Raw genomic sequence first — 15,680 nt, forward strand, 5'->3', positions numbered from 1 at the left:
AAATTAACAATTTTTACTGTCATAAAAAATATTTTTAGAAATTATGACGATTTTCCATAGGCACAAAGTAATTTAAATATTGCACTATAATTTTTTAATAAAACACCACTACTTTAGTGTTAAATTACTGATGGCATCAAATTTTTAGAAGCTATGATAGATTTCGTTTGCTAATTAAATTCACATGCCCATTTTTAAGAGAGTGTATTTGTATATTATTTCAAGATAGAGGATCTGTCGAACTGAGCTTCTACATTTATTATATAACAATAAGCCACGAGAATGATATACAGAAAACCGGGAACTTAAATTCACACATCGAAACACAACATGAAATCACAAATCCGAGATAATTCACAGTTCGTCGTCGTGGGCATGGCCACTTGGGTGAAGATTTTCTATAACTTGGCGTGATTTATCTTTGGCGGACTCGTACGTCTCTCCGGCCTTGGCTTTCGCTGCATCATACCCTCCTATTACTTTCTCCTTCGCCCAACTCAGGGTGTCTGCTCCCTCAGTTGCTCTCTTCTCGCCTTCCTCCGCCACCTTATCTTTTGCTTCTCCAGCTTTCTCGTATGTTTCCTTGCCTAGTTCACTCGCCTTGTCTTTGGCTGATCCGGTCTTCTCGGAAGCTTTCCCGCCGAGTTCACTGGCCTTTTCCTTGGCTGCCCCGGTCTTCTCGGAAGTTTTCCCGCCGAGTTCACTGGTTTTGTCTTCGGCTTCTGTTGCTTTGTCTGCGGTGTACTTCCCGGCTCCTGCCACAATACATGTATCTCAATACTTGATTTGTGCCGAACTTTTAAAAAAATAAACAGCAATTAAATAATCTAAATCCCATTCAGGGGATCTCAGTAGAAGTCTCCTGGCAAGATTTTATTTCAATGTTCGACGCGTCCACTAGACAAAACTAAAGGTCATCCCGAATATCGATCTTTTCCTCCCCGCGTCATAGGGCCTCAATATTTTCAAACTCTTGGATTAAATTTGGTAAGAACAACATGAATTTGAAAAAATATATTTAATTGTTCTACATTATGAAAAATTCAAATGACCATATAGTTAAATAAATTTGAAACCATCATACAGAATGGAATAAAAATATGAAATACTGATGCGGGGATTCGAACATAACTTAATAAACCAATAGAAATTATCCCAGCAAGGGTAAAGATTTCAAAGGAGATTGATAGCACGAGTACATAGGCTCAACCTACCAAAATTTCTATCTGAACTACACTAATAGCATCTTAACATAAATCAATTAAATTACATGCATAAGCAACGCAAGTAAAAGAAAAACCAATCACCCAAATACAACTTACTTGGGATCGTTGATTTCCCATGTTACTTATTAATATCAATACAATAGAAGTTAACCCGAATGCAATTTACGTACCAGTAGTTGTTTCGGAAATTTTGTCTTTGGTTTTCTTGGCCGTGTCATCGAACTTATTGGTATCACTGGAACCAAGATCAGTAGCTTTAGCGCCTGTAAGGCCAACAGATAACTTTTTCTTTGCCCATTCACTCCAAGATTCTGCTCTCTGTCCGTCTGCTTTCTCAACGGTTGCCTCGCAAATCACCGCCAATGACAGTAACAAAAACACAGAAATAAACTTCAACCATCTGTTCGCCATGTTTTACAATCCTGGAACTTCTTTTACTTTTCAGAAAGAAATATTGGATTTCGAATACGAGTATTGGTGCACAAACATGTATATATATGGCTTTTCTTTGGGATGCTGTTGAATCTACAGAAGATGAAAAAATGTTTTGAGAGATTTACTATATTTTATGAATGTTTGATCACGAGACAGTACGTGGTGGTCTTAAGCAGAGGACGAGTCGCGGAGACAGCAGCAATCGTGGCGAGCATTCGTGTTTCATCAACCGATGACTTCCATCTGTCTTCTCTAGTACTGTCTCAAACAAACAACGTGTACCATTATTTATTTTTATTTTTTTTGTATATTTGAATTTATGTAATCCTTGGACAATATTTTATTTTTGTAATAGTTTTTTTTTGTGGGTAATTTAGTCTAGTTTATTTTGTGATTTCATTGTTTTTCAAGATTTTTTGATGCTGTGTATGGAAAATTTGGAGTTGGTTATGGAGTTAATATAGGTGAGGTCTAATTCCTAATTTCCTCTCGCCCATATATAAATGATTTTACACTTAATTAATCTAGTTATCAAAAAATTTTAATCTAGTTATCAAAAATTTTTTCAAAATATAGATATACATGGGAAAAAAATTGTGAAGGTTGTTATAGAATTATTGAAAATAAGTTAATTTGTATATGATCCAACTAAGAATCAAATTTTATGCATTCTTTAAATTTCTATTAAGTCTAATATTTTTATTAAATTCAAGTAGTTGTATTTTTTATTTTTCAAGTTTATTTATTGATTAAAATTATAAAATTAAATTAAAATATATTATAATAAATAAGTATCATATTATTATAATAAATAAGTATCATATTTTTTTATATAAAATTAAAAAATTATTTATATAATTGATGATGCTCAGGTAGATTAGATGAGCTTGAGTGGGCAATCTACCGAGCATATATGTGTGCTTTTCCTATGAAGATTTTGACCCGATGAGATGGTTCTAGCCTAAGCTGATGGGATGACACTGGGTGGTCTGGCCTGGTCTCCTACGTGGTCTAGCCTTCCTTGGTGGGATGGCCTCAGGTGGTCTGTCTTGGTCTGCCCAGGTGATCTGACATGATCTCCCGGGTGGTCTGGCCTGCTTTGGTGGGATGATCCCGAGTGATCTGTACTGATATGCATGGGTGATCTGGCCTGGTCTCCCAGGTGGTATGGCATGTCGTGGACTGCCCAGGTGATCTGGCATGGTCTCCCGGGTGGTCTGGCCTGCCTCGGTGGGATGACCCGGGTCAAACAATCTGCACACACTCAACAAGATAATGTCAGTGGGGCACTAGAAGAGTTTCCGGCGTATCCACTCCGACGCTCAAGTCAGTACAAAGATCACTAAATATAGAGAGAATTTATTGAATGCAGTATGATGATACCCCGAGATGTCCCGGGTCATGGATAATGCCCGGGATGTCCCGGGCCATGGATAGTGCCCTGGTCAGGAAAATGGATTATTCCCGGGTCGTGGACGGTCCGGTTCAATAAGATAACAATCTGAGTAGAGATCCGGATCTCAAGCTGCCCGGGACATTGAGAGTACGACTTGACAGGGAGAATCTGTGAAGATGACAATCAAAAGGCCGGGCCGCTGAACACCCGTGACATAACCTCCCCGGGTTAATTGGATGCCCGGGCTCTCATGTAAATTCCCGAGAGGCATTCTACCCGGGCCGCTTTCATATGAGTGCCGCATTTAATTACGCCGACCTATCTCTGACACTAATACAAGTGGTTGACAAAATCAAGTAGGCTGGATGTGATTATAATGAGATTTTACATGTCAGAATAATAGGGTATAATCAGCCGCCCTACTATAATTAATGAGCAACACAAAAAACGAGGTCATCATTACATCCTCTACTATAAATATCAGGTTCACTCTTTGCATTTACTATCTATTCAGATCTTAAATACACTCATTTATTGTGCATTTACTACTCACCTTCCACAGCAATCTCACAACCATCACCTGGTTACATTGGTTTACAGTTTGAGTCCTTCACTGACTTAAGCATCGGAGTGGTCACGCCGAACACCCCTCCGGCGCCCATTCACGTGGTTACTTTCTTGTTCACAGATCTTCTCGGCTGCTCAAGGGAGGAAAACTTCTAATCCGAACATTTTGCTCTTATTTTCCTCATCATACTGATAGCAGATCCGGTGGAGCACTCGACCCGGCTCATCCATTTCACTCGGATCGCATCATTGACGCCGTCTGTGGGAAAAATAGAGTTATAAGGCGTTGATATGGCTCCTATCAGGAGGACGAACCAAGATACTTCTCGGATCCAGGAAGAGAATAACACACATCCTTCTGGTGCAGGTGGCCCGCCACTCACTGGTCCCCGGCCTACTATTAAGTTAACCCCTGAGGATTTGGCCAAAATTGTATCTGATGCCGTGGAGGCAGCCTTGGCAAAGAGGCCCCTTGCTAATAATTCTGCTCGGCCAGAGCAAGAACAAGATCATGCGCGAAAGGAGCAGGAGGAAGAGAGAAGGGAGGAGGAGAGGGAGTCAAGTGCAGGTTCTAGGTCTCCTACTGTGGCAGAGGAGTTAGAAGAGTTGAAGAAGAAGGTGAGAGTGTTGGAGGGGCAAGTTGTTTCTAAAAGCAGTGCTCAAGTTGTCAAGGGTTGCCCATTCTCTGATATCATTGTCCGGGAACCACTTCCCGGGCACTTCAAGTCAGCCAAAATCAAAGACTATGATGGGAGTTTTGACCCTGAAGAACATCTTGCTCGATTCGAAAACATGGCCATGCTACATTGTTATGGGGATAAAATCAAATGCAAAGTATTCCTGACTACTTTGGTGGACTCGGCTCAGAGGTGGTTCGAAGGATTGACGCCTCAAAGTATCCAATCCTTCGAAGATTTTCAAAAAATATTCTTGTACCAATTCAGTAGTAGCAAGAAATATAAGAAGACCGCTTTTAGTCTGTTTGAAGTGAAGCAGGGCTAGGATAAAACTTTAAGGGCATACATCAAGAGATTTAATCGAGTAGCTCTGGATGTTCCCGCCTGCTCCCCCGAGACAAAAACTACTGCTTTTATGCAAGGGTTGTGGGAGGGAGATTTCTTTCGATCTCTGACCAAAAAATTGCCCGGGGATTTTGAAGATCTCTTGTCCCGGGCAGAGAAATACATCAACATAGAAGAGGCGCAGAACCAAAAAGAAAGGCCTTGAAAAGAGCCAGGGGAGACCGGGTTGTCAGGCCCGAGGAGAGAGTTCACAAGAAGGGTGGTTCAAGGCAGTTCTCTCATGTCCCTTTGAGAATTTCCTAGGATCGAAAAATTTAAGAATGTAGCTCGGATATGGCCCATTTTCCAAGTTCAATGGCGCGACTACCAAGACTAGAGAAGAAAGGATTTTGCACCCTTCACAAAGAATGTTCCCATGACAATAATGAGTGTCGAACTTTGAAGAAAGAGTCACATCGGCGTCCTGCGCCAACACCTCGTACATATAGTGAGCCGAGGCAACCACCTTGGTTATCTCAGCGTCCCGGACCTAATGCTCCTAGGAGAACGGCTGGCATCCCGAGTGGAAGTGGGAGAGAGGAGGGGAGATCCCAGGAAAAGAGAAATAAACAACCAGAGAAGAAAGACTCTTCTCCGATTCGGGGAGTAATTAAAATGATTTCTGGAGGATACACTGATGGTGACTCTAACCGGGCGAGGAAATCCAGGAGTAGGAGGGATTGCATAGAAGTGGAGGGGATGAGGATGAATGATGCGGTAATCAGCTTTGGCCCTGGATGATTTGAATGGAGTAAATCTTCCCCATAATGATGCCCTAGTCATCCAAGCCCGGGTGGCCAACTATGATGTCATGAGGGTCTTTATTGACTCAGGAAATTCTGTGAATGTAATCTTTAAAGAGGCCCTCATACAGATGGACTTGCAGGGTTATCATTTAGAAGCTGTGGAGACTGCACTCTATGGTTTTGCTGGCCATGTGGTTTATCCGGAAGGGGAGATTGTCTTGTCACTAACTTTGGGCTCCCAAGATCTTAGAAAGACAGTGATGACCTCTTTCACTGAGGTGGACTCCCCATCATCGTATAACATCATTCTGGGGAGGCCGACTATAAAATGAGCTGAGGGCCATGGCATCCACCTATCACCAAAAGATCAAGTTTCAGGTGGGAGCCCGGGTAGGAGAAGTCCGGGGAGATCAGCCTTCTTCTCGAAAATGCTATGTGGAAACAGTTCGGGTTGATCAAAGTAAAACCATGAGGGAGGGAAAGAAGGCAAGAGTTGAAGTATGAGGGGGAGTAGTGGAGAAGGGGGAATTGCATTTTGTGGCGGATGAAGAACAAGAAACGGTGGAAGTTGAGCCAGGGAAACATATTCGGGTGGCCCGAGTCCTTGAAGTTTCCACACGGGTAAATCTCTTAAACTGTTTAAAAGCTAACATCAATGTTTTCGCTTGGTCTCAACAGGAACTAATCGGGATCTCCCCCCTCGTGGCTGAACATAAATTGAATATTATCTCGGGATCCCGGCCTGTGAAGCAGAAGAAAAGGCATTTCGGCCCCGAGAAGGATAAAGTCATTGATGAGCAGGTGGGAGAGCTGTTACGGGTCGACCATATTCGGGAAGTACAATTCCCTACTTGGCTCTCGAATGTGGTCCTTGTTACAAAAGCCATCGGGAAGTGGAGAATGTGCGTAGACTTCAAGGACCTAGATAAAGCATGTCCCAAAGATTGTTATCCACTTCCTCGGATTGATCAACTGGTGGACTCAAATTCCGGGTTCGAATTATTAAGCTTTATAGACGTTTATAAGGGGTACCATCAAATCCCCTCAACCTGGGAAGATATAGATAAAGCCAGTTTTATCAATTCTGTAGGCACTTTCTGCTACGTGGTTATGCCTTTTGGATTGAAGAATGCCGGGGCCACATACCAACGTCTGATGAATCATGTTTTTCTGAAGCAGATAGGCAGGAACATTGAAGTCTATGTGGATGATATCCTGATCAAAACCCGGGAAGTCTCTTGCTTCGTTGATGATCTGGCCGAAACCTTTGCCACCCTGAAGCAATATGGAATAAAGCTCAACCCGGTCAAATGTGTACTCGGGGTCAAAAGAGGAAAATTCTTGGGTTTCTTGGTAACCGATCGGGGAATTGAAGTTAATCCAGAAAAGATCAAAGCAATAATTGACATGCCTTCCCTTCAATTTGTCCGGGAAGTGCAGAAACTGACCGGGAAAATTGCTGCCTTATCTCGATTCATTTCCCGATCTGCCCATAGAAGCTACCCATTCTTTCAAGTCCTGAGGAAGGCGCAAAAATTTGGATGGGATGAAAAATGTGAGCATGCTTTTCAAGATCTGAAGAAGCATTTATCCGAACTACCCGTCCTTATCAAGCTTGAACCTGGGGAAAAGCTGTGGGTCTATTTGTCTACCACGGAATATGCTGTTAGTTCCTTACTTATCCGAGAAGAGGTGTGGGGACTCGAACCTAATTCATTTTCTTAATCATCATTAGGATCAGTTAATTAATCTGGGTCTAAATTTTTTTTTTAAAATACATGAGTGCGCAACATATTATAATGAATCTGATATAAACATCGAAAGTAAAGTACAAGTCTTGTACAACATATGTTCAGATCAACTAGTGTTCAACAACTACATCAAGTGCTGAAAATCAAATCTACTTCTAAGTCCGGATCTCCACGCTAATCTTGATCTCTCATCCTCTTCTCGACCCTGATCATGTCCCACCTGTTGTCATGCACACATACAAATACAACAACAGTTGGATAACTCCGGTGAGAAATACATTCCCAGTATAAACAACATATACATGCAATCATATAAACAGATATAAAAGCATGAAACAGTTATCAATAACATGCATCACAATCTGAAGGACATGAATCGATATAAAACTGTAAATCAACTCTCGACTCATAATCTCTGACTCGACTCTTCTCTAATCTAGGGATCCCGGTTCCTGGACATTGGCACACTATATCGAATCTCAGCAATAGAAGTCGATCTGCTCCTAAACAACATCGATATAAACCAAACATCCAGTGTCTTGGCACATCCGCCAAAGACTTGGCACATCCGCCAATGACTAGGCACATCCGCCCATGACTCAATACATGCTTTGCTATAAATCAATAGACTAAGCATATCAATCTCATGAATTGCAAACATCAATGCAATACAATAAAGTATGTGATTTTGGGAAACTCAAGTTGGATCTAACTCGAGTCGTATCTTCCCGGTTCAACATTGATTTATACATTTCTCTTGTCGATATAACGAAGTCGAAGTCTCGAATTCGAATCTGTCAATACTCAATCTGGCAAAGACAATATTGAGGAGTATAATATTAATATACAACCCAATCAATACTGGATATAATCAGAACTTAATCTAATTCTGTTTCGACGGCATAACAGTACAATCTCGATATACCCAGTAAAACAAATATCAACAGATACCAATCTCAACTCATAATCGATAACAAACTCAATCTGATATCAAATCTGTATAATCTTAATCAAATCAATCTGAAAATGATAACAATTCCATACATTATCTGTTTTTCGATCTGATTTCAATTATACGATGTCTAAATTCTCAAGAACACATTATAACAGTCATATCATGATTCCTCTCATATCAGATTTTCAAATAATATCAAAACATAAGAAAACTTACGTTCTTTTGAAGCTCTTGTCAATAGGAACACAGTACTGAAGTCGGATTGGAAATCAGACGGCCGGATCTTTCGCAAATCAAATTTCCTACTCTAAAATGACTTGAAGCTTCCTAGGGAGATTTCTCGTTCTTTCTTTCTGAATTTCCAGGGAAAATGAAGGGATTACATCTTATATTGCATGTCCAAGCCATGTGTCTCATCTCTTGTGTAGCACGTCTCGCGCATATGCGCGACCTTCCTCGGCGCATATGCGCGAGACCTACTGGTCTCAGCAATCCAGATTTCCTCTTCTTGCGCATATGCGCGTCCTCTCTTCGCGCATATGCGCGAGGTTCTCTGCCATGCTCGCGCATATGCGCGCATCCTGTCGCGCATAGGCGCGAGGTTCTCTGCCTGCCTCGCACATATGCGCCCTGCTCGGTCGTGCATATGCGTGAGAGGTTCAGTCCTCGCATATAATTCAAGTCTTCTTTTGTCTTTTCGGGTCTGATCCTTTCCGTCTATAATCACAACAATTCATAATCAATAATCTCATATTAACTGAATAAAAATCTCGGGCATTACATTTCTCCCCCTCTAAGATCTGATTTCGTCCCCGAAATCACAAGCAATCAAATCAAATATCAAATCAGATACAAAAATGAGATATACAGAAGCTAAATAAAGAGACTCACATCAATGAAATAACTCTGGGAATTTTTGTCTCTTATCTGATTCATTCTCCCAGGTAGCTTCTTCGATGCCATGACGACTCCACTGAACTTTCACGAGCGGAATCGTCTTCGTTTTGAGTTGCTTTTCTTTACGATCTAGAATCTGGATCGGCTTTTCAAAATAACTCAATGTCTCATCAAGCTCGGCCTCGTCTGGTTGAAGAATATGAGATGCATCAGGAAGATACTTCTGCAATAAAGATACATGAAAGACATCATGTATTCCAGATAGAGAAGGCGGTAAGACGAGTCGATAGGCACGATCTCTTATCTTCTCGAGAATCTCATAAGGACCGATATATCGTGGAGACAACTTCCCTTTCTTGCCAAATCTGACAACGCCTCTGAAAGGAGAAATCTTCAGAAATACTCTGTCTCCTGCGTCAAATACCAACGGTCGACGACGAACATTGGCATATTTGGCCTGTCTGTCTTGAGCTGTCTTCATTCTCTTCTGAATCTGCTTTACTTTCTCTGTCATATCTCGGATCATATCAGGCCCAATCTCAGGTACCTCGGAGATATCATCCCAATAAAGAGGGGATCTGCACTTATTGCCGTACAACGCTTCAAATGGAGCCATCTCTATACTCGTCTGATAGCTGTTACTGTACGAAAACTCACAAAGTGGCAAAGAATCTTGCCAACTAGTGCCAAAATCTAGCACTACGGCTCTAAGCATATCTTCCAATGTCTGGATAGTCCGCTCTGACTGTCCGTCAGTCTGTGGATGATATGCGGTACTCAAATGCAATTTAGTACCTAGAGCTTGCTGCAAACTGTTCCAAAAGTACGAAGTAAACCGAGGATCACAGTCTGATACAATCGAATTCGGCACTCCATGCAATCTGACCACTTCTCTGACATAAATCTCTGCCATCTGGTCATGTCTGTACGTCATCTTGTACGGAATGAAACATGCGGATTTGGTCAATCTGTCAATCACAACCCAAATCGCATCACAATCTCGGATGAAACGCGGTAGCTTCGTCACAAAATCCATAGAAATGTTATCCCATTTCCATTCAGGAATAGACATGTTGTGCAACAAAACTCCTGGTTTCTTCCTTTCGGCTTTCACCTGTTGGCAATTCAGACATTTTGATACAAACTCTGCAATATTTGCCTTCATCTGTTTCCACCAAAATTGTTTCTTCAAATCATTATACATTTTTCTGCCACCAGGATGAATACTAAATCAACTACTGTACGCTTCTGACAATATCTGTCGTTTCAAATCTGAAACATATGGCACAACTAGACGATTATTCACATACAGTACATCATCACGTACCTGATATTCTGATCGATGCCCTGCTCTGACAATCGAAATCGAGTTCTGAACATTCTGATCAACTTTCTGAGCTTCTTTAATTCTCAAAATCAGCTCCGGTTCAACTTGAACAGCATAAAGTTTCAACGGTTGACAATCTGTCTCAAATATCAATCCAGAAAGACAACAATCTTCTATTAAATTCGAAACACCAATCGTCGATAAGGATAAGGAACATACCTTTCGACTTAGTGCATCAGCTGCTGCATTCGATTTTCCCGGATAGTATTTAATTTCACTATCAAAATCTTTCAATAAATCAATCCATCGTCTTTGTCTCATATTCAATTCAGACTGTGAAAATAAATATTTCAGACTCTTGTGATCAGAATAAATCTCAAACTTCTCACCGTATAGATAGTGTCGCCATATCTTCAATGCAAAGACGATGGCTGCCAATTCAAGATCATGAATTGGGTAACGAGACTCATGTGGCTTCAATTGTCTCAAGGCATAGGCAATAACATGTCCTCGCTGCATCACAACACAACCCAATCCTCTGTGAGAAGCATCACAATAAACAACAAAATCACTAGTACCTGATGGAATAGTCAACACAAGAGCACTGGTCAATCTCTTCTTCAATTCGAGGAAACTGGACTCACACTCCTCTGACCAAACAAATGGTGCATTCTTCTGAGTCAACTGAGTAATCGGTTTAGCAATACTGGAAAAATCTTGAATGAATCGTCGATAGTATCTTGCTAAACCCATAAAACTGCGTATCTCTGGCACAGATGTCGGTCTAGGCCAGTTAATCACTGCCTCAACCGTACTAGGATCAACAGAAATACCATCTCCAGATATGATGTGACCCAGAAATACAACTTGTTTCAGCAAGAATTCACATTTCGATAGTTTGGCATACAATTTCTCAGTTCCCAAAATTCTCAACACAGTTCTCAGATGGTCAGCATGCTCAATCATATTCTTGGAATAAATCAGAATATCATCGATAAAAATAATCACAAAATCATCAAGATACTTCTGAAACACACTGTTCATCAAACCCATAAATACAGCTGGATCATTGGTTTAACCAAACGGCGTGACAATAAACTCATAATGGCCATACCTGGTTCTGAAAGCTGTCTTCGAAATATCAGAATCTCTAACTCTCAGCTGATGATATCCAGATCTCAGATCGATCTTGGAATAAACAGAAAAACCCTGCAACTGATCAAATAAATCATCGATACGAGGCAAAGGATATTTATTCTTTACCGTAGCCTTGTTTAGTTGCCGATAGTCAATACAGAGTCCCATTGAACCATCCTTCTTTCTTACAAACAGTACTGGAGCACCCCAAGGAGAAACACTCGGTCTGATGTAACCCTTGGCCAGTAAATCTTCTAGCTGATCTTTCAGTTCTTTCAATTCAATTGGTGCCATTCTGTACGGAGCTCTAGAAATCGGAACTGTACCTGGTACCAATTCAATGCTGAAGTCTATCTCTCTGACTGGTGGCGAACGCGAAATCTCATCTGGCAAGACATCAGCAAACTCACATACCACTGGCAAATCAGCCAATGATGGGCTCGATTTCAGTACGTCTACTGAATACACAAGGAATCTCTCTGCTCTTTTTTGTAATAATCAAGTCATAGATAATGCAGATATCAAAGGAATTCTCGATCTAGAACCCTTACCGTAAAATTTCCATTCATCAGCCATATCAGGTCTGAATCTCACAATCTTCTGGAAACAATCTATGGTAGCTCTGTACTTGGTCAGCATATCGATACCAATAATGCAGTCAAAATCAGACAACCCAAGTACAATACAATCTAACTCAATCTCATGCCCGTCATCCTGTAGCATACAATGTTTCACAGAATTCACCGATATAAGACCTTTCCCAAAAGGTGAAGAGACAGATACTACAACAGATAATGACTCAACAGGAAAATCATGTATCAATGAAAATCGTTCAGAAATAAATATGTGGGAGGCACCCGTATCAATCAATACGTAAGCAAGATAACCACATAAAGAACAGTTACCTGCAACAACATCATCTGGTGCTTCCTGGGCCTGTTCTTCAGTCAAAGCAAATACTCTGGCCTGCTGTCTCGGAGGCTGGCTAACAGTCTGGCTTGCTCCTGGCCTCGGCTGTGACTGAGTAGTAATCGGTGGCTGGAAAGAGTGAACAGCTGATGATCGTCTATCAGTCTGAGCCACTGATCCAGATGATTCGGCTCCCTGGTATCCTTGGAAACCTCGCTGTGGACATAATCTAGCAAAATGTCCCTGCTGTCTGCAGATGCGGAAACTACCAAATACTCCTTGGCATTGCTCTGTGGGATGTCTCCCTCCACAAGTTCTGCAGTAGACCCCTGTAAAACTCTGGTTCTGTCGGGAACCACTGGAGCTAGATGAACTGCTTCCTGGCTTCTTGAACTATTTTCCTCGGGCTTTCAAATAGTCTTTCTTTCCGCTGCTGCTACTATCGCTATCAAATCTAGGAGGGGGTTGCTGAAATTGAGTGGGAGGTTGCTGTTTCGGTACTGGAGGAACATACGAAGCTCCTTTATGCCTAATCAGGCCAGCTTCAGCTCCTTTTTCTCTGTTCAGGGCGTCAGCAAAATTATTCGGTCTCCCAATTTTTACCAATGTAAAGATCTCAGGATTCAGCCCATTGATAAACTGATCAGCAACGGCTCCATCACTCTCAGCAACATGTGGAGCAAATCGTAGCAAGGTAGAGAACTTGGCCACATATTCTTCAATATTCAGTTGACCCTGTCTCAAATTGGCAAACTGTGCACCCTTGTCTTTCCTGTACGACACTGGGAAAATCTTTGATAAAATTCAGTCTTAAAGATTTTCCAAGTAATGACTGTACCTCGATACTCCAACGCTCTCTTGGTCGTAAGCCACCAAGTCTTTGCAACATCATGCAATTGGTGTCCAATCAATCTGACTCTGCGCTCGTCTGTATAATCCAATGGATCAAACAACATCTCAATGTCATCTAACCAACTCTCACAGTCAACTGAAATCTCAGTACCCTTCAGGGTCGGCGGTTTGAACGACTGAAATCTCTTCAGCAAGGTTTCCATCGGTGTTGCTGTAACATCCATCGGATTAGTCGAAGTACTACCCTGTTCTGGAATTCTTCGATGAGGCATATCTGATTATCAAAAGGATTAGTAACCAAATACAACAATTCTGTTTCAGTCCTCCTCTGATCATCTAACTGCTGATCGAGAATCGGTTCTGATTCATTCTCAATCACACATGTTTACAATTAAATCAGATAATCAATTAAACATGTGTTTCAAAGCAGTAAAACATGCTAGCATAGCAAAAGCAGGAAAGAAAACTCAACTTACCCCGCTCACTAGCTTCTATCTCAGTCTAAGGAACCTACTGCTCTTGATACCACCTGCTGTGGGGACCCGAACCTAATTCATTTTCTTAATCATCATTAGGATCAGTTAATTAATCTGGGTCTAAAAATTTTTTTAAAAAAAATACATGAGTGCGCAACATATTATAATGAATCTGATATAAACATCGAAAGTAAAGTACAAGTCTTGTACAACATATGTTCAGATCAACTAGTGTTCAACAACTACATCAAGTGCTGAAAATCAAATCTACTTCTAAGTCCGGATCTCCACGCTAATCTTGATCTCTCATCCTCTTCTCGACCCTGATCCTGTCCCACCTGTTGTCATGCACACATACAAACACAACAACAGCCGGATAACTCTGGTGAGAAATACATTCCCAGAATAAACAACGTATACATGCAATCATATAAACAGATATAAAAGCATGAAACAGTTATCAATAACATGCATCACAATCTGAAGGACATGAGTCGATATAAAACTGTAAATCAACTCTCGACTCATAATCTCTGACTCGACTCTTCTCTAATCTAGGAATCCCGGTTCCTGGACATTGGCACACTATATCGAATCTCAGCAATAGAAGTCGATCTGCTCCTAAGCAACATCGATATAAACCAAACATCCAGTGTCTTGGCACATCCGCCAAAGACTTGGCACCTCAGCCAATGACTAGGCACATCCGCCCATGACTCAATACATGCTTTGCTATAAATCAATAGACTAAGCACATCAATCTAATGAATTGCAAACATCAATGCAATATAATAAAGTATATGATTTTGGGAAACTCAAGTCGGATCTAACTCGAGTCGTATCTTCCCGGTTCAACATTGATTTATACCTTTCTCTTGTCGATCTGACGAAGTCGAAGTATCGAATTCGAATCTGTCAATACTCAATCTGGCAATGAAAATATTGAGGAGTATAATATCAATATACAACCCAATCAATACTGGATATAATCAGAACTCAATCTAATTCTGTTTCGACGGCATAACAGTACAATCTCGATATACCCAGTAAAACAAATATCAACAGATACCAATCTCAACTCATAATCGATAACAAACTCAATCTGCTATCAAATCTGTATAATCTTAATCAAATCAATCTGAAAATGATAACAATTCCATACAGTATCTGTTTTTCGATCTGGTTTCAATTATACGATGTCTAAATTCTCAAGAACACATTATAACAGTCATATCATGATTCCTCTCATATCAGATTTTCAAATAATATCAAAACATAAGAAAACTTACGTTCTTCTGAAGCTCTTGTCAATAGGAACACAGTACTGAAGTCGGATTGGAAATCAGACGGCCGGATCTTTCGAAAATCAAATTTCCAACTCTAAAATGACTTGAAGCTTCCTAGGGAGATTTCTCGTTCTTTCTTTCTGAATTTCCAGGGAAAATGAAGGGATTACATCTTAAATTGCATGTCCAAGCCATGTGGCTCATCTCTTGTGCAGCACGTCTCGCGCATATGCGCGACCTTCCTCGGCGCATATGCGCGAGACCTACTGGTCTCGGCAATCCAGATTTCCTCTGCTCGCGCATATGTGCGTACTCTCTTCGTACATATGCGCGAGGTTCTCTGCCATGCTCGCGCATCCTGTCGTGCATATGCGCGAGGTTCTCTGCCTGCCTCACGCATATGCGCCCTGCTCGGTCGCACATATGCGCGAGGGGTTCAGACCTTGCACATAATTCAAGTCTTATTTTGTCTTTCCCAGTCTGATATTTTCCGTCTATAATCACTTCAATTCATAATCAATAATCTCAGATTAACAGAATAAAAATCTTGGGCATTACAAGAGGGGACCGACCAAAAGCCAATATATTATGTCAGTCATGCCCTCAGTGGAGCAGAGCTGAATTACAGTGAAGGAGAGAAAATAGCCCTAGCACTGGTG

The 15,680-nt window shown here is 41.1% G+C and overlaps 1 protein-coding gene across 1 annotated transcript; it reads right to left on the reverse strand.

The window, feature by feature from the left end:
* Positions 1-230: 230 nt before the first annotated feature.
* Positions 231-1,763, reverse strand: LOC142519468 (uncharacterized). The gene is made up of 2 exons (XM_075622498.1): positions 1,397-1,763; positions 231-755 (listed from the first exon to the last, which is right to left on the reverse strand). The coding sequence occupies exons 1-2, from the start codon at positions 1,635-1,637 to the stop codon at positions 355-357; spliced, it is 642 nt and encodes a 213-aa protein (XP_075478613.1). The 5' UTR covers positions 1,638-1,763; the 3' UTR covers positions 231-354.
* Positions 1,764-15,680: the final 13,917 nt, after the last annotated feature.

Source organism: Primulina tabacum, chromosome 11 (genome assembly GCF_025594145.1).
Source record: "Primulina tabacum isolate GXHZ01 chromosome 11, ASM2559414v2, whole genome shotgun sequence".
In the NCBI taxonomy this organism is placed as follows: domain Eukaryota; kingdom Viridiplantae; phylum Streptophyta; class Magnoliopsida; order Lamiales; family Gesneriaceae; genus Primulina; species Primulina tabacum.

Coding starts and splice junctions, on each gene's coding strand:
- LOC142519468 (XM_075622498.1), bottom strand. CDS start 1,637: ATGGCGAACAGATGGTTGAAGTTTATTTCTGTGTTTTTGTTACTGTCA. Junction 756..1,396: donor AATTTCCGAAACAACTACTG/GTACGTAAATTG, acceptor GTATTGTGGCAG/GAGCCGGGAAGTACACCGCA.